Source organism: Equus asinus, chromosome 20 (assembly GCF_041296235.1).
Source record: "Equus asinus isolate D_3611 breed Donkey chromosome 20, EquAss-T2T_v2, whole genome shotgun sequence".
Taxonomy (NCBI): domain Eukaryota; kingdom Metazoa; phylum Chordata; class Mammalia; order Perissodactyla; family Equidae; genus Equus; species Equus asinus.
In genome coordinates this window covers 106,672,356-106,691,058 of record NC_091809.1, presented here as the reverse complement: position 1 = coordinate 106,691,058, position 18,703 = coordinate 106,672,356, and the positions used below count along the sequence as shown (strand labels likewise).

Sequence of the window (18,703 nt, the reverse complement as noted above, 5' to 3'; positions counted from 1 at the left end):
AGAAAAGAGTGGAGTGAAATATTTAGTGTTGAAAAAAAAATAAAACCCAGAAATTTTATGCAGTGAAATTATCCTTCAAAAGAGAAGAAAAAAATGACCTCAGAAGAACAAAACCTGAAACAATTTGTCACCAGTAGACTTGTCTTTCAAGAAATGTTAAAAGAAGTTCTTCAGACAGATGGAAATGATAGAGGTAAGAAACTCTGATTTACCAAAGGAGAGGAAGAGTGTTGGAGAAAGAATGAACGAAGGTAAAGTAATGTTTTTATTTATCCTATTCTTAATTGATGGAACAGATAACAGTTTGTTCAAAATAACTATAGCAACAATGTATTTGGTAATTATAGCTTATGGTTAAGTGAAATGAATGACAGCAATATTATAAGCAATAGGAGGGAGAAATTGGGAATACTCTGACATAAGATACTTTCATAACTCATCAAATGCTATGCTGTCATGCTCCAAATAACAATGTTTCTTGGTCAATGGTTGACTGCATAAATGACGGTGCTCCCATCAGATTAGCACCATAGAGCCTAGGTGTGTAGTAGGCTATACAATCTAGGTTTGTGTAAGCATACCCTACGATGTTTGCACAACAACAATATCGCCTAAAGACGTGTTACTCTGAGGGTAACCCTGTTGTTAACAGATGCATGACTGTAGCATTATTTGAAAGTGGACTTAGGTTGTTTTAATGTATATTGCTTATTCTAAGGCAACCTCTAAACATTTTTACAGAAGTGTAATTGATATGCTAAGAGAGGAGAGATATTGGAATCATAAAATTTTCAATTAAAAACAAAGATGATATTAAAAGAGATGATAAAAAAAAAAAGAACAAGTGCAACGAATCCAAAACAGTTGCAAATACGGCAGACAGTAAGCCAACTATATCAATATTCACTTTAAATGTGAAGGGTCCAAATATACCAATAAAAGACAGAGATGGTCATAAAGGATTAAAAAACCCTAACTATATGTTGTCTATAAAAAACCCACTTTAAATATAAAGACACAGATTGGTTAAAAATGAAAGGATAGAGAAAGATATACCATGCTAACATTAATTAAAAGAAAGGTGGGGTAGCCATATTAACTTCAGGCAAAGCCAACCTCAGGGCAAGGGAAGTATCAGGGATAAAGAGCAGCATTTATATAATAATAAAGGGGGCAATTCTCAAAAATACATAGCAATCCTTAACATGTATGCACCTAACCACAGAGCGTCAAAATACATGAGACAAAACTGAAAGAACTGCAAGGAGAAATAGACCAATCCACCATTATTCATGGAGACTTCAACACTCTCTATCAATAATTGATGGATCTGGCAGGCAGAAAATTTGTAAGAATGTAGTTGAGCTGAACAACACCATAAAGCAACTGGATCGAATTGACATTTATAGAATACTTCATCAAACAAGAAAAAAAGGCACATTCTTCTCAAGCTCACATGGACTCTTCACCAAGATAGGCTGCAGTCTGGGCCGTAAAAGACATCAAAAGAAATGTAAAGCATGCCATCAGACTATAACGGAACTAAACTAGAAATCAGTTACAGAAAGACAGCTAGTTGCTATGTGGAACTCCATGTACTATTGCTCAATTATTCTGTAAATTTAAAACTGTACTAAAAAAAAGTCTACTTTTTAAAGTCTATTTATACAAATAAAGTGGTATTTTTTAAAATACGCCATTAACAAAATGAAAAGACAAGAAACGTACTGAGAGAAATATTTTCAAATCATATATCTTGTAAAGGATTTATATCCATAATATATAAGGAATCTTACTACTCAATACTAAGAAGACAACCCAACTGAAACATGGGGAAAATATTTGAACAGACGTTTAACCAAAGAAAGTATATGAATTTGCTAATGAGTATATAAAAATATGTTCAATATTATTAACTATTAGGGAATTTAAAATTAACCCTGCAATGAAATTTGACTTCACGCTCACTGGAATTTGCTTTTTAAGCAAAAATTCAGACAATAACAAGTGGTGGCAAAGATATGGAGAAACTGCAACTCTCATAACATTGCTGATTAGGATGTAAGACGGTACAGCTACTTTGGAAAGCAGTTTGTTTCTTAAAAAGTAATGGAAAAATTTTTGCCATATCCCATTCCACTTCTAGGTATCTACTCAAGAGAATTAAAACATATGTTCACACATAGATGTTTATGTTAATGTTCTTAGCATCATTATTCATAATGGTCAAAAAGTGGGAACGATCTAAAAGTTATCAACTGATGAATGGATAAAGAAAATATGGTATAACCATAGAATAGATCCTATTCAGCTATAAAAAGGAACAAACTATTGATATATGCTACAACATGGATAAATGTTAAAATCACTTTGCTATATGAAAAAGGTGAGATGCAAAATACCACATATTGTAAGACCAGTTTATATAAAATTTACAGAAAAGGCAAATCTACACTGATATAGACTAGGTTAGTGGCTGTCTGGGTTGAGGTTGGGGATAGAGATTAACTGTGAAAAAGCATGTGGGATCTCATCAGGGAGATGGAAAAGTTCTAAAACTAGACTGTGGTAATGATTGTGCAACTCAGTAAATTTAAAGAATAATTGAAATATACACTAAAATGTGATTTTTATGGTATGCAAATTATATCTCAAAAAAGTTGTTTACAAAAACTATCACATCTTTCACAAACCCTTAGTCCAATGTGCATTTTTGTTCATTCTAGTTACTAAGAGCATGCATCTCTTCTGTTCAGAAGTAAGGACAGATAGGTCTCTGACAATGTAAGCAAATGTGCAGAGACCAGAAAACACAGAATAATATGACCAGAGAAAAAGGGGCAGACAGCGGTGGGACCTCTACGTTCTTCAAACTGCAGCAAAACATTCCTTTCTGTGCAAAGCCTTCTTGACTGCTTGCTCCCTTGGAAGTAAATTGCAGAGTATTTTATTTCTACTTCTCATTAACCTTATTATGTTCCAATTGTATGGTTTTCGTGCATATTTAAATATACAAAGATTTGAAGGCAAAATTGTTGAGAAATTCATGTTTCTAAATTTACTTTGGCAGCCAAAAGAGGAAAAGACTTTGACTTGGTTAACTTATGTTTCTCTTCTGTCTTATTTTCTTTGCTGTCACCTGATTTCTTTTTAATCATAAATAGTTTCAGCAGACACTTTTCATTTTGTCAACTAGATTGAAACCTAACTTTGAATCTACTCAACACAGTTGTTGTCATTTTCTGCATCTCAAATCCAGATATGATAGATCTGTAATTGTGCCAAAGTTCCAGATTTAAAATGTCATTACACTTATTATGAGTAAAAACACCACAGGGCACAGTTCCAAATTTCCTATTATCAAGTGAAATAAGAATCTCGCTTCCTCCAATGTAATGTCTTTACGATGCTGGGTTTATTTGCTTTATGGAGAGAATACTATCAGATCACATCCTTTGGGGTTTTATTTGTTTGTTTTGTTTTTAATATTTTAAAAGCTTTCTGTTGTGTGGTTGTGGGATGAGCGCATTGCTGAGTGTGTGGGCGCCTCGTCTTCTCTGACAACTCCAATTCATAGTACTCCGAAGAGTCTGGTTCCATTTCCTAATGGAACACCTGCCTGATTCACATCCAAAGAACATCTGCTTTTTTGAATTTAAAAGTACAATGTTTAGATAGTAGATGTTATACATAAATAGAAAGTTTCATGGCGGCATGAACTGGGGTTGTTAAAATGCTATGTCCATGTTTTTATGCTGAATGCTGTTAAAACCATTTTCAGGTAATCTTACATTTTGAGGATCACACTCAGGGCTTCTCAAATTTTCTTCCTTTATCATTTCTACTTCAGTGCTTCCAGGTGTGCTCTCTTGAGGCTGGAGAGAGAGAAAATGAAAAAGAAAGAGAGAAATAGTTTCAATGCATAGATCCATATGACTATTGTAAAATATGATACAATGGTAACATCACGCTCAAAAAGAATCAAATGAAAGTTTGCATGTATCAGAGACCTTGAAAATTGTACCTGAAAAATTCTTAACTTTGAAATTAAAATAATATCTATTTGATTTTGTATTAGTGATGTCCAATGGGATATTTTTCCACTGCAAATATTTATTTCTTGCATAATAAGCTTTTATTTTACAGATCTTGGTTCCTCAAAAAGCAGGGATTCTTTTTTTTTTCTTTATTTTAACCCCCCATATATCTGGGAAATAGTAAGTGCACAGCTCATGTTTTCAGTAAGAAAGTGGCCTGTAATATCTCACTGTCACTTACATATAGGACTCTATTCATTCCAGTGCTTCACTACCTAATCAAGTGCTGCTTTATACCTCTGGAAACCCTAAATCATTCTGAAATTCATCTCTTTAGGAATACTAAATTAAAAAAGGAGGCGGCAGTTTTCCAGGTTCTGCCAGGGAAGGGTATGCCGTAACTGATAATGTCGACATCTCTATAGGCTGGGCTCAGCATATCCACTCAAATGTGTGCCTCGTGGGCAGAGCTGATTTGCATATGCTGTCACGCCCATCAGTCTGTGAGGGTGCTGTTGCGGGATGGATAAAAACTAAACTCAGTGAACACCAACTTGCTTCGATCTGAAACTTTGATCTCAGTGGATCACGGGGGAGGAAGAAAAGAGGATTCTGACCACTAGGGACATCGGAAGAGAAAGACTAAGACATGGTCTGGTTTGAGAGCAAAGACCCACGCAGGTTTTCTCTCTGCTGCCTTCTACAACACTGACCTGGTTTTCCACAGGCAGTTACCTTCCTTAGCAGGAGAACATTATAACAAAAATAATACTTCCACAAAAATAAAAAGCAAAGATACTTAATAAAACTAGTAGAATATTAATTGTAAAAAAATATTTTCAAGCTAGTAGCATATTAGGAAAACAATAGAAATAAAGCACCTTAGTTGACTAAAATAGTTCCTATATTGTCACCCAAATGCACATGATGTATAACAATACACAAACAAAATGAACAAAATTCCTCTTTCTTTATACTTAAAGTTTAACTTAGTTGTGTGAGATCCAAGAGGCACGAAGTGTCTTCTCCTCTCTTGCTTCTTTTTCTCCCATCCTGTCTTGTTTAAGACCCCTATCTTCTGATTTCCCCTCTGTGTCTTCCCCAGAAATAAGGAAGAAAATTAAACAGGAAAATAAAATGACTTTGAGTAAGACAGTGGTCTGTATTACAGATTGTTGGTAGATATAACGATGAGAAAGTTACTGTTTTTGTCTTTATAGGGTTTACACAATCTGATTGCTATTCACATAAATAGCTCGATATAAAATAAATTAATAAAAGGGGACACAAGCAGAGTTGTACATATTTTGAAAGAACTGAAGTCAAATCCATTTGAGATACTAAGAAAAGTCATGATGGAAAGAGTAATTTTAAAATGGGCCTCTGAATGATGAAGGCAAGACTGAGGGAGGGCATTCCAGGTGAAGGAAACAATATAAGCAAAGACGTGTAGGAAGAAGAGTCAGTTGTTGGCCTGCTGGCTTAGCGGGTACCAGTAGAGAAATCATGAGGAAAATGCTGCAAAGTAGGGAAGAGATCCCAAAATTGAGCGACAAAGTTTGCACTTAATTTAGTAGCCAAATGGGAGTCCGTAGGATATTTTAACGTAGGCATACGACATGGCTAGAGCCCTGTCAGCGTGACGTAGCAGCAGTGTACAGGCAAAAAATGGAACAGAAGAGAATTCGGGTGGAGAAACCAAGAAAGGAACAATAAACATGACCAAATAGATGGTGACAGAAGCTGCAATGAAGCATGAATTCGGGCAATGGAAAAGACATGGGGCAGTGACCGTATGTTGAGAGCAAAGATTAGAACCTACAACATTGAAAAATTCTACAGAAATGGAGCAATCTGGAGAAAAGGGAGGTCTGCAGCAAGGAGGTTGATTTTTGTATTGTTAACAGAAAGCTTAAAGCACTTGGACTTTTAAATAGACAGGCACTATTGTATAGCAGTGTTAAAAAATATATTAACATGAATCAAAAAAGCCATTTAATCTAGCTAAAATCTACTGGACATTCACCACTTATCTTCCCATAACCTACAAATTACAGATAGTCTGAGGAAATAGGTTAAAAAGAACAGAGGGAACAAATAAACAACAATGGTGAAAGAGAGTTTCCCCTAGTATTCACAGCAAGAACCACAACTGCAAAACATAAAGAATAGAGTAAATCACCTTAATAGGCAAGCAGAAATTTTAGTGTCTTTTGTTTCTGTTGCACAATCAAATCACTGAATATAAAGTCCCAACATATTCTGGTAAATTTCATTTAATGTGTAGCAGCATCAATTACGATTAGAGAAATCTTTCCAAAATGTAGCAATTTGAATTACTTCCAGCAATATAAGTCAACAAACATTTATTGTGCAACCACTCAGTAACAGTAGAGTGTTTAGAATTGAGATGAAAGATTATAATAGTTCTTGATTTCAAACAGCCCCCGTGTACTCAGAACAATTCATCATTTCTGTTACCTTCCTACTGGGTCCTGATTTCATTACAAGGGTTACCTCTCTCTCATGGTATGGCATATCCCAAGTATTGTCTTATGCATCAAATTCCCAGACCCATCTAATATATTGGCACATGATCCAAGTTAGGTCACTGGAATCTCCATTCTTGGAAATTAACATTGACTAGATTAAGAATATACCACAAATAGTTAGGTATATTAATTCCAGCAGGGTGTCTTGTTTTTACAATTAAGACCTTTCTTATGCTTCATACTCCAGTCTTCTGAAGCGGCCTTTGTTTCTACCCATTCCTACGCTGGTTATTTCTGTCTTCTCCCAGATACTATAAGCTCCCGATGTTCTACCAATAAAGCCCTTCATTTAATTTGGTAAGGGTCAGTGTTGGCTGCATGTAATCCCAGAGACCTGGATGATACAGGGAGTCAAACCACTAAAATAAAACTGACAGCCCAACATAAGGGCTGAGATAGAAGTTCACCACGGAAACCAACAGGAAGATAACCTAACCCAGCTAAGGAAGCTCAAAAGAACAATATCAGGCTCACCAATGATGGAGGCTACGTTTAGGGTAGGTATTCAATATCTTCCTACTAAAAATATAAATATGTAGCATATTGACAAATTCTTATGTTTGCTTAATTATATTTTCTCATGCAAAGATTGTGCACTTATGAAAATGCTCCCAGATTTTGGTGGTGAGGCTGAGGCAAGGAATATATCCAGAATAAAAGGTTTTATCTATTTGTCTGTTTGTCTGTCTATCTATCTATCATCTATCTATGTATCTATCTACTTATTTTTGTGGGCCATTGCAACTTTGGCCAGAGGATAAAAGAGGCTTCCTTAACTATGAAGTTCACAAAGAGCAGGAGGGAAAGAATGACAGAGGGACTTTCCTCCTCCACAAGTTTGGCAAAGGCTCCCCCTGTGATCATGCATTAAACTAATGGGATGCCTGTTTTGCCAACTTTTCTGTATCAATACTGAAGTTATCTCAATTTTGCTTCAGGAAAAAAATTATATACATATTAATTGCTTTTAATAACTGGAGGAAATTATCCATCACTTCACCAGTGTCAGCAATAAAGCATGAAAAATTGCTACTTTAAATGAAAAATTTGGTATTTAATTGAAGAACTGCTTGCATTGAAACATAATACATGTGATCGTTATACAGGCCTTTGCTGTCAGTGAGATGGCTCCTTCTGGAAAGAAGCCTTATTGAGTCTGATGAATTAACACAGGATGGGGACTGACTTTGGTGAAAGGTAATGTAATTTGGAGTTAAAGAAATGTGGAATTTTATTCTGGATTAGCACACAAATAAATTTGGGCCTTAGACAATTTATATAACTTTGGAGGGCCTCTGCTTCCTGCTGTTCTGCTAAATCAGATCAAGAACACCTAAATTGCAGTATGTTTTTTTGTTCTTGCAATTTTTTAATTTATTTTTTTAATTTTATTTCTTTGGACAAGTTTTAGGTTCACAAAAAATTTGAGAGGGAGGTATAGAGATTTTCCACGTGGCCCCAGCTCCCACACATGCATAGGTTCCCCCATTACCAACATTCACTCACCAGAATGGTACAAATGTTATTAAGGATGAGCCTACATCAACACATCCTAATGCCCCAATGTCCACAGTTTAAATTAGGGTTCATTCTTGCTGCTGTACAATTTAAGGGTTTGGACAAATGTATAATAACATACTTCCATCATTATATTATCATGCAGAGTAGTTTCACTGCCTTAAAAATCCTCCAAGCTCTGCATACTCATCCCTACCCTCCTCACCCCTGGCAACCACTGATCATCTAATTTTATCCACAGTTTTCCTTTTCCAGAATGTTCTGTAGTCTGAATCTTGCAGTATATAGCCACTTCAGACTGACTTCTTTCACTTAGTACAATGCTTTTCAAGTCCCTTCATGTCTTTTCAGGGCTTGATAGTTCATTTCCTTTTACTGCTGATTAATATTCCACTATTTGGATATACCACTGTCTAGGACCAGATGGCTTCACCGGTGAATTCTACCAAACATTTAAGGAAGAATTAATACCAATCCTTCTGCAACTCTTCCAAAAATGTAGAAGAGGAGGGAACATTTCCAAACTCAGTTTAAGAGGCCAGCATTACCCTGATATCAAAACCAGACAAGGACATCACACAAAAAACAAATTACAGGTCAATATCCTTGATCAACATAGATACAAAAATTCTCAACAAAATATTAGCAAACTGAATTAAACAAGACATGAAAAGTTTCATCTGCCATGATCAAGTAGAATTTATTCAAGGGATGCAAGGATGGTTCAACATCTGCAAATCAGTAAATGTGATATACCACATTAAAAGAGTGAAGGATAAAAATCATATGCTCATCTCAATAGATTCAGAAAAAGCATTTGACAGAATTCAACATCTAATTTATGATAAAAACTCTCCACAAAGTGGGTATAGAGGGAACATACCTCAACATAATAAAGGCCATATATGACAAGCCTGCAGCTAACATCAAACCCAATGGCGAAGAGCTGCAAGCTTTTCCTTTAAAATCAAGAACAAGACAAGGATGTTCACTCTTGCCACTTTTATTCAACATAGTATTGTAAGTCTTAGATAGGGAAATTAGGCAAGGAAAAAAAAAGTTTCCAAAATGGGAAGGGAGAAGTAAAACTGTCACTATTTGCAGATGACATGGTATTATGTAGAAAAAAACCCTAAAGACTCCACAAAAAAAACTGTTAGAACTAATGAACAAATTCAGTAAAGTTTCAGGATGCAAAAACAATATACAAAAATCTGTTGCATTTCTAAACACTAACAATGAATAATCAGAAAGAGAAATTTTTAAAAATTCCTACTTACAATTGCATCAAAACGAATAAAATTCCTAGGGATAAATTTAAACGAAGGAGGTGAAAATCCTGTATACTGAAAACTATAAGACATTAATGTAAGAAATTGCAGAAGACACAAATAAATGAAAAGATATTCCATGCTTATGGATTGGAGGAATTAATATTGTTAAAATGTCCATACTACTCAAAGCAATCTACACATTAAATGCACATTCTATCAAAATTCTAATGGCATTTTCACAAAAACAGAACAAATAATCCTAAAACTTGTGTAGAACCACAGAAGACTGTGAACACCCAAAGCAATCTTGAGAAGGCATGATGATTTGAAGTGAGGCATGATTTCAGTGAAGCTCCCATGATTTGAAACTATATTACAAAACTGTAATAATCAAAACAGTACGGCATTAGTACAAAAACAGACACATAGATCAATGGAAAAAATAGAGAGCACGGAAATGAACCCACATATATATGGTCAATTAATTTACAACAAAGGTGCCAAGAATATACAATTGGGAAAGGACAGTCTCTTCAATAAGTGTTGGGAAAACTAGACATCCACATGCAAAAGAATGAAATTGGACCACTATCTTACACCATACACAAAAATTAACTCAAAATGGATTAAAGACTTGAATGTAAGACCTGAGAATATAAGACTCCTAGAAGAAAACATAGCAGGTAAGCTCCTTGATGTCAGTCTTGGTAATAATTTTTTGTCTGACACCAAAAGAAAAAACAACAAAAGCAAAAATAAATAAGTGGGACTACATCAAATTAAAAAGCTTCTGTGCATCAAAGGAAACCATCAACAAAATGACAAGGTAACATACTGAATGGGAGAAAATATTTATAAATCATGTATCTGATAAGGAGCTAATATCCAAAATATATAAAGAACTCATACAACTCAATAGCAAATAAAACAAACAATTTGATTTAAAAAATGAGCAGAAGATCTGAACAGAAATTTTCCTAAAGAAGACATACAGATGACCAATCGGTACATGAAAAGATGTTCAACATCATTATTCATCAGGGAAATGCAAATCAAAACCATAATGAGATATCATCTCACACCTGTTAGAATGACTATTATCAAAAAGACAAAAAAGAACAAGTGTTGGTGAAAATGTGGAGAAAAGGAGACCCTTCTGCACTGTTGGTAGGAATGTAAACTGGTGCAGCCACAATGGAAAACAGTTTGGAGGGTCCTCAAAAACTTAAAAATAGAATTACCACATGATCCAGCATTCCACTTCTGGGAATCCATCTGAAGAAAATGGAAACTAACTTGAAAAGATATATGCACCCACACGTTCATTGCAGCATAGCAAAGATACGGAAACAAGTGTCCAACGATTGATGAATGGATAAAGAAAATATGGTACATATATAAAATGGAATATTATTCAGCCATAAAAAAGAACGAAATTTTACCATTTGTGACAATCTGGACGGGCCTTGAGTGTATTATGCTAGGTGAATTAAATCTGACAGAGGAAGACAAATGCTGTGTGATATTACTTATATAGAGAATACCAAAAAACAAAAACAAAAAACTGAGCTCATAGACACAGAGAACAGACTGGCGGTTGCCAGTAGCAGGGGGTGGGGGTCAAAATCAGTGAAGGGGGTCAAAAGGTACAAACTTGTAGTTATAAAATAAAGTCTTGGAGATGTAATGTGCAGCATGGTGACTATAGTTACTAATATGGTATTGCATCTTTGAAAGTTGCTAAGAGAGTAGATCTTAAAAGCCCTCATTACAAGAAAAAAAAAATTTGTATCTGTGTATGGTGATGGATGTTAACTAAACATTGTGGTGATCATTTTACAATATACACAAACATCGAATCATTATGTTGTACACCTGAAACTAATATAATGTTATATGTCAGTTATACCTCAATAAAAAAAATAAACATTTGAAAAACGAAAAGGTGAATGAGTACAAGAAGCAATGCAAATGGTGGCATACCATTGGAATGATATATCTTTTCTTTTCTTTCTTTTTTTTTCTGTGAGGAAGATTCACCCTGAGCTAACATCATTGCTAATCCTCATGTTTTTTTATTTGAGGAAAATCAGCCCTGAGCTAACATCTGTGCCAATCCTCCTCCACTTTGTATATGGGATGCCTCCACAGCATGGTTGATGAGTAGAGTAAGTCTGCACCCAGGATCTGAACATGCGAAACCTGCGCCACCAAACTGGAGTGCAGGGAACTTTAACCACTCAGCCACGGGGCCGCCCCGCGATTTATTTTATAATCATAAACTTTGATGTTTGTAACGTTTTGAATTACGGATTGAAAATAGCTTTTCTGTGAAAACAAAAAAGAAAATCAGATTAAATACTACAGTAGGCTATACAATGTACAATGGTGGCCTCCCCCAAATACACGGAATGTCCTATGACAAAAGAGTGAATATTTTCATATATGGCAACGGATGTGATGAAATTAAGGAGCTTGAGTAGAGGAAATTACTCTGTCAGCTCGAGCTGCCATAATAAAACACCTTTCACTGGGTATCTTAAACAACAGAAAAGTTATCTTCTTACAGTTGCTGAGGCTGAAAATTCCTGGATCAAGGTCCAGCAGGGTTCGTTTTTCAGTGAAGCTTCTCCTCCTGACCTGGAGATGTCACTTCTCAGTGTGCTCTCACACGGCAGAGAGCGAGCGAGTTATCTGGTGTCTCTTCTTATAAGGCCAGTAATCCCATCAGGTTAGGGTCCCACTGTGAGGACTTTAGTTAACCTTAATTACTTCCTTAAAGGCCCCTTCTCCAAATACAGTCACATTTGGGGTTGAGGCCTCAACATATGAATTTCAGGTGGACACAATTCACTCTATCGCACCCTGGATTATATTGGGGGGCCCTAAATGCCATCATGAATATCCCTATATGATTGAGGCAGAGGGAGGTTTCACACAGACGCACAGAAGAGAAGACAAGTGAAGACGGATACAGGATGCGTGTGACGTGGCCACAAGCCCAGGAATCTCCACACAGACAACACAAGCTAGAAGAGAAACAGATTTTTCCCCAAAGCCCCCGGAGAGGGTGTGGTCCTGCCAGATTTCAGACTTTGAGCCTCAGGATCCGTCAGATAATAAATGTCTGTTATTTTAAGCCATCATGTTTTGGGTAATTTGTTTCAGTAACCACAAGAAAAAAGCATGGCTACTCCTTCCAGTAATTTAGAAATATGCTAGAGACTCATCTTCCTAGCACTTGAATATGTTCCATGATCCTATTCAGGCAAAGTGTTATATATATTTATATACTATATATAAATAAATATAAATTACTTAATATATTTCAGCAGATCGGTAAGCACTTTAAATGCAACATTGGATTTAATTGTCTTAAAACAGAATGAGATGGATTTCATTTCTAACCCAGATTGAATAACAATGATCACATTTAATCTCCCACCTGAAGCAATGAAAAATATTGGAAAAAAAGAGGAAATAATGTTCTTAAGGAAACTGACAACACTGAGGCACAGTGATTCCTTAGAGACAGGACACAAATGAGGTGCACAGAGCCTGTATTACTGTCAACTAGAGACCAGCAGGAGGGCAGTGAAGATGTGGAACAATGGGAAATGGGCATCAAAGACCAATTTTGGTAGAGATGAATTCTGCCAAAGCACACACACACCATGGACTCTCCAGAGAACAAACCATGCACCGTATCTCCATTATAATGAAGACGAATGAAGTGACTGAACCTGTTTTCTTGTCTAGTTGACTTAATTTAGTTCCCAAGAGTCCTGGCGAAAATCGCAATCTTTTTAAAGGCAAGGACCATGCCTTTTTTATCTCTACAACTCTCCACAACTAGAATCAAGCCTGTCAAAAGGGAGATGTTCGATATTATTTAAAAGAAAAGAAATATCACAAAATTCTTCAGATGATAGCTCACTTGAACTCTGTGAGACAGCTATTATTAGCCCAATCTTTTGTGCAAAGAAACAGACTCTGAGAGGTCCACTGAGTCACCAAAATCAAATAGCTTTTGGATGAGAAAGCTAACGATTTAATCCAAGTTGTCAGATTCCAATTACTTTGTTCTTCCAATTTCTATCTTAATACCTCTTTACTAGATGTGATAATGGTTGACAGTATTCATCACCATTTACTATAGTCTCTCTCTTCATCCTTAAATTATGTAATGATTTCCTCCAAGGGCCTAGTTTCTGTATTATGTGCTACTGGTAAAAAGAAAGAGGAGCAGAGAAAAATAAAGAGGACCAAAGAAACAGAGAATATTCTGCCTGTAGAGTCTAGTTTGCTAAAATATGTTTTAACTACATTAAGGCTTGCTTTGTGGCCAGGTAAGTAATTGCTTTAAGAAAATTGAAAAAAAAATGGATGTAAAAATTATGCTGTATTTGCAGAATACAAATGCCCATATGTGGGTTTATTAAATTAAATTTGCCAGATATATTATTTGATTGTTCTACATCTTCACTGATTTGGTCTACTAAGAGTCTTTGATGGTTTTACATATTTATAGGTTGTTGACAGATGAAGTCATAAGGAGGCGTATGGCTGTTGTCCTCCCATAATCTTCCCAGAATCAATCCTTCTTTAATTTTAATTCACGTATATAAAGTGTGACAAACAGAGTGACTGGAAAAAATGGTCTGTGGTGATAACTAAAAACAATTTTGGGGGAAGACGGCCCAGAGTGTTAAAAAAAATATTCAAAGGACAATGCTTCTCCTTTCTCTACCTCTGTCTCTATCCTCAGTGTAAGATAATACACCACAATCAAAAAGAAATATCATTAGTTAATATTCAGTTTTCAAGCTGAGTTAATGCCCTTCTAGTTCTGTGTCCCTAATTCTACTAAAGTCCTTCTGTTATGCTCCAGCAGAAAACACAAGCACCATTTATTTGTCCTTGGTTACCTCTGTATTTCCCACTCTTACTCTATGTCCTGAATAACAGCTTTAACTTAAAAGCCCAAAGGTTCCTGGTATTCTGTTTCTCTCCAAATCTTCAGTCTCAGATTGTTTGCCAAAGTAAGATGATCGCTGAGAGTGAAAACAAACCTTCTTGTGGGATTCTGTAAAATAGAGTTACTTCTAGATAAGAGCTAACAAATCATTCCAAATCAAACTAAATAGCTGACTGGATTCTTAACAAAAACAAATCTTGGATTTTTTTCAAACCTCCCTTTGGTCTAATGTGAGCAGAAATTGTCTTTGATAAATAGTATAAATAAGCGCTACCCAGATTATCAAAAATGATTCTGTTAGCTAGGACCCTATTGCAGCAAACCTCAGGGAATTCATTGTTTTCTGAATGAGTCGCACACTATCCTCTCTCTGTGCTTTTGCTCAATTTGCTCCTTCTATCTCAATTTGCACTCTTCCCTGACTGTAATCAGGAATCCTACCAGTGCCAGCGGGCCCAGCTCAATCACTCCTTCCTTCACAAATACTTCCCCAAGAGGGAAGCAAGTGTGACAGCGTCCCTGTGACTGTAAGGGAGTGAAGAAAGATGTGACAAGATTTAATAACATTTCCAGGAGAGGAGGTATTAGAGTTTATGCCAATTTTATGATATATCTTCAGGTCAAAAAAAATGGTAAAATATGAAGAAAAAGATGTATTAGAATACCCATTTTTTTCAGAAAAGAACATTGAAAGTCAGCGGTTAAATCATTTGTCCAAAGTCATAATGTTACTAAATTTGGTGCAATACTAGCGTATTAGTCTCCTATTGATGCTGAACAAATTACAACACACTTAGTGACATACAACACCACAAACTTGCTATCTTAAAGTTCTATTGGTCACATGTCTGTCATGGTCCCAGTGGATTAAAATCAAGGTTTTGGCAGGACTGTGCTCCTGTCTGGAGGCTCTTGAGAGGAATACAACCCCTTGCCTTTTTCAGCTGCTGGAGCCCACTCACATCCTTCAGCCATGGTTCCATAGTCTTCAAACTCAGCAACATTGTATCTCTCTGTGCCTTCCATAGTCACAACCCCCTCTTTCTGCTCTTCTGACCTGCTTTTAAGATTGTATTTAATTTGGGCCCATCCAGATAATCCAAAGAAATCTCCCCACTTTAAAGTCAGCTGATGGGCAACTTTTACCTCGATCTGCAAACTTAATTCCCTTCTGCCATGTAACCTAACAAAACCCACAATACATTTCTAAACTTAAAAATATATTTATAAATAACTCAGACACCTAAGAGGAAATCATATGCATATAAGAAATTCTTAAATTGGATTTCTAATAAAAAAGCTATATTTTTGTTTGGAATGTAACTAAAGTAACTCTTTGTAGGAAAATGTATAATTGGAAAATACTTACATGAAAAAAGAGAAAAGGCTAAAAACTTAAGTTTACAAGTAACCCAAATGAAGGAGAAAAATACTGATAATAAAGAGAAAAGGAACAATTGTGGAAGTAGAAAACACAGCCAGAATAGAAAGGATAAAAAGAAAAAAAAGATGATTCTTTAAAAATATTCATGATAACTTTCAAGGAATATTGATAGGTACAAATAAACTATTCAGAATAAGAAAGTTAGTGTAACTATACGTATGGTAGAATTTTAAAAGATACAGAGACAACACTACAAACACTTTAAAGTCAATCTATTTTAAACTACATAGAAAATTGTCAAATTTCTAGAAAAACATAACTTTTCAAAACTTACTGAAGGAAAAACGGAGAAACTGGATATTATCTAGCAGAACACTGGATTTCAAGTTACTAGAGAAACATGCACTATTTAGTAGACATTGAGAAAAATCAGTGATCCACATTAACACATTTTCATTTGCATGTCTAAATTACACTATATTCTAACACAATTCTACATGGATTCAGTAATATAGTGAAAATAATCTGTAAAATATTTGGAAGAAATACAGGAGAACAGTTTTATGACGTCAGGGAAGGGAATTTTTTTTAATAAAAAAAGCCATAAGCATTACTCATAAAATAAGTTAATAGATTGACTTTATTACATGAAGATTCAGTCCTTTTTATCAAAAGACACCAAAAAAATAGTGAAAAGAAAAAAACACACCACACACAAATTAGGAAAAGTTATTTGCAAATCGAAGACTGGTATCCAAAATATACAAAGGATCCTTATAAGTCAATAAGAAATCAACAAAATTTAAGTAAGGAAAAAGCAAAGAGATATCATGTCTCATAATGGGAAAAAACTTTTGTATTAAATTAGGAAAAGATGGCTCTACCTCATTAGTAATCAAGGAAATGCAAATTAGGACCCAACTGAGCTACCATTATATTAGATCAGCAAAATCTGGGGCTTAAAATACCAAGTTTGGTGAGAATGGGGAGTGGATGCCTAATAACGCATCCTCAATATTTGTAGGAAATAAGTTTTAAACATTCGTTTTTGGAAAACAATGATTCAATATCCTCTAATGGTGATAAGCACATGATCTTTGGTCCTCCACCTCTCCTTCTAGTTATATACTCGAGGCTGTCTTACATGTGTCTGCACCCAGAGATATGAAAGAGAATGTTCATAACTGCTTTGTTTATAAAAGCAAAAACTGAATTAACCCAAATGTCCCTCGATAGCAGAAGAAACAAATAAATTGTAGCCTTATCTCTTACACCAATTTAGTAGGGAGAATTCATTGAACTATAACTGCAAGCAACATGGACACATCCTAGAAAGAAACATTGAATGAAAAAAGTTAGAGAAATTTAGAGAAGGATAATATTCTTTTTATAATATTCAAAAACAATCAAAACTAGCTATACTCCATTAAAACAAATGTGTATGGGGTGAAATACATGCACCCTCACAGAGAGAGCTTGGGAATAATTAACAGGCAATTTAAGATAGGAATTGTGTATGGACCCACAGCTAATGTCAGTAATATTGACAATGCTCCAATCACGTTTTATGTTGGTTGATGGGCTTATGTGCGTTTGTTTTATAATTATGTGCACAACTTAATTAAATGTTAATTAAATAATTAAATGTTATATCAGTTACAAAATATGCCTACTGACATGGAACTTGTTCATACTTTGTGAAAATAAAATGGTTCATAAAATAATATGCATAACTTCAGCCTGTTCTGTGAAAATGTATAAAAATGTGTATGTGCAAAGCAAAGTTTAAGAAAGAAAATATGTTAGTTATTTTTTTGGTATTATGGGATTATTTTATGTTGTTTTTAAGGGTTTTTTTTGCTACTTCCTGTTTATTACTTCCCTGAAATAGCATATACTATTTCTAAAATAAGAAAAAAAGAATAAAAACGATAAAACATTGTATGTAAGAGCAAGATTAACTCTAGTCAACAGAATTTTAAGTGATATGATGGAGGAATTGAAGCTAGAACCCTGACTCGAGGACTGTCTTATAGAATTAGATTTTGACACGAGGAAAAGAGGAATTTGGGAAGAGGAATCAGATTTCAGAAAAGGTAAAATGAAAAGAGTTCTAGAACAGAATGACATCTGTGGGAATTAAAAATAGTACATGAACATGCTCCGAGGAGAAAGATTCAATAACGCAAAAGTATGTCATCTTAAATCGTTGATGGATTTGACTTCCAGATTGAGAAGTGCAGACTTTATTCTCTGGGTAATGGAGAACTTATATGGCATCTAAACAATAACTCTTAACATCTTGACAGCCTTAGACATAATTACTCCTAGAATCGGTGCTTGTAACATCAGTCCTTGCCATATAACCCAGTTAAAATTTTATGTAGAGAAAATAAAATAAAAGCTATAAAGACTGAAGAAAAAGCCTGCATGGGTATTTCTAAATTTGATTTCTAAATAACATAAAGTTGGTAATAAGTTATGAAGTAAAACTAATGTATATAATAGCTTACATTATTCATTCAAGAGAATTATTCTAAATTAATCATGAGAAATAGAATATTAGTGTTTCCAAAGTGTTTTGAATATGAATATTGCTGTACTAAACTGAATTGCTAATTACTCTATCACTAATAAATGTTTATTAATATTTCAAAATGGTATAAACCCTTGTTTCAGACAGAATCATTTAAAAATAATTTAATTTTTTATACTAATAATTGCCTAGGAATAATCAGGAAATACATTCCTAAGCCCTGGTATCGCTGAAACTTAAGACCCTAGAATAATTCAGGAACCTGATTGATACATAAATGGATGTGTGTGGCCCATATGCATAAAGATGACTATTTGCACGTGGATTGGAAGAGTGCATGGGTACCTTTGATTAAAACCTGGAACAATGAGGTTAGTTTAGGTGCGAGTGAAGACTTTTACTGGTTTAACAAGTTGAGCTAACT

General features: G+C 34.9%; 1 protein-coding gene across 3 annotated transcripts in view; it reads right to left on the bottom strand.

Annotated features, from left to right (window-relative positions):
- Window positions 1-18,703, bottom strand: part of LUZP2 (leucine zipper protein 2) — a 459,231-nt gene that overhangs the window by 21,080 nt on the left and 419,448 nt on the right. For all 3 annotated transcript variants that reach the window (XM_014848672.3, XM_014848664.3, XM_070491364.1), the window contains exon 10: window positions 3,792-3,875. In XM_014848672.3, coding sequence (XP_014704158.1) covers window positions 3,792-3,875 — 84 coding nt within the window. The remainder of the gene's footprint in view (window positions 1-3,791; window positions 3,876-18,703) is intronic.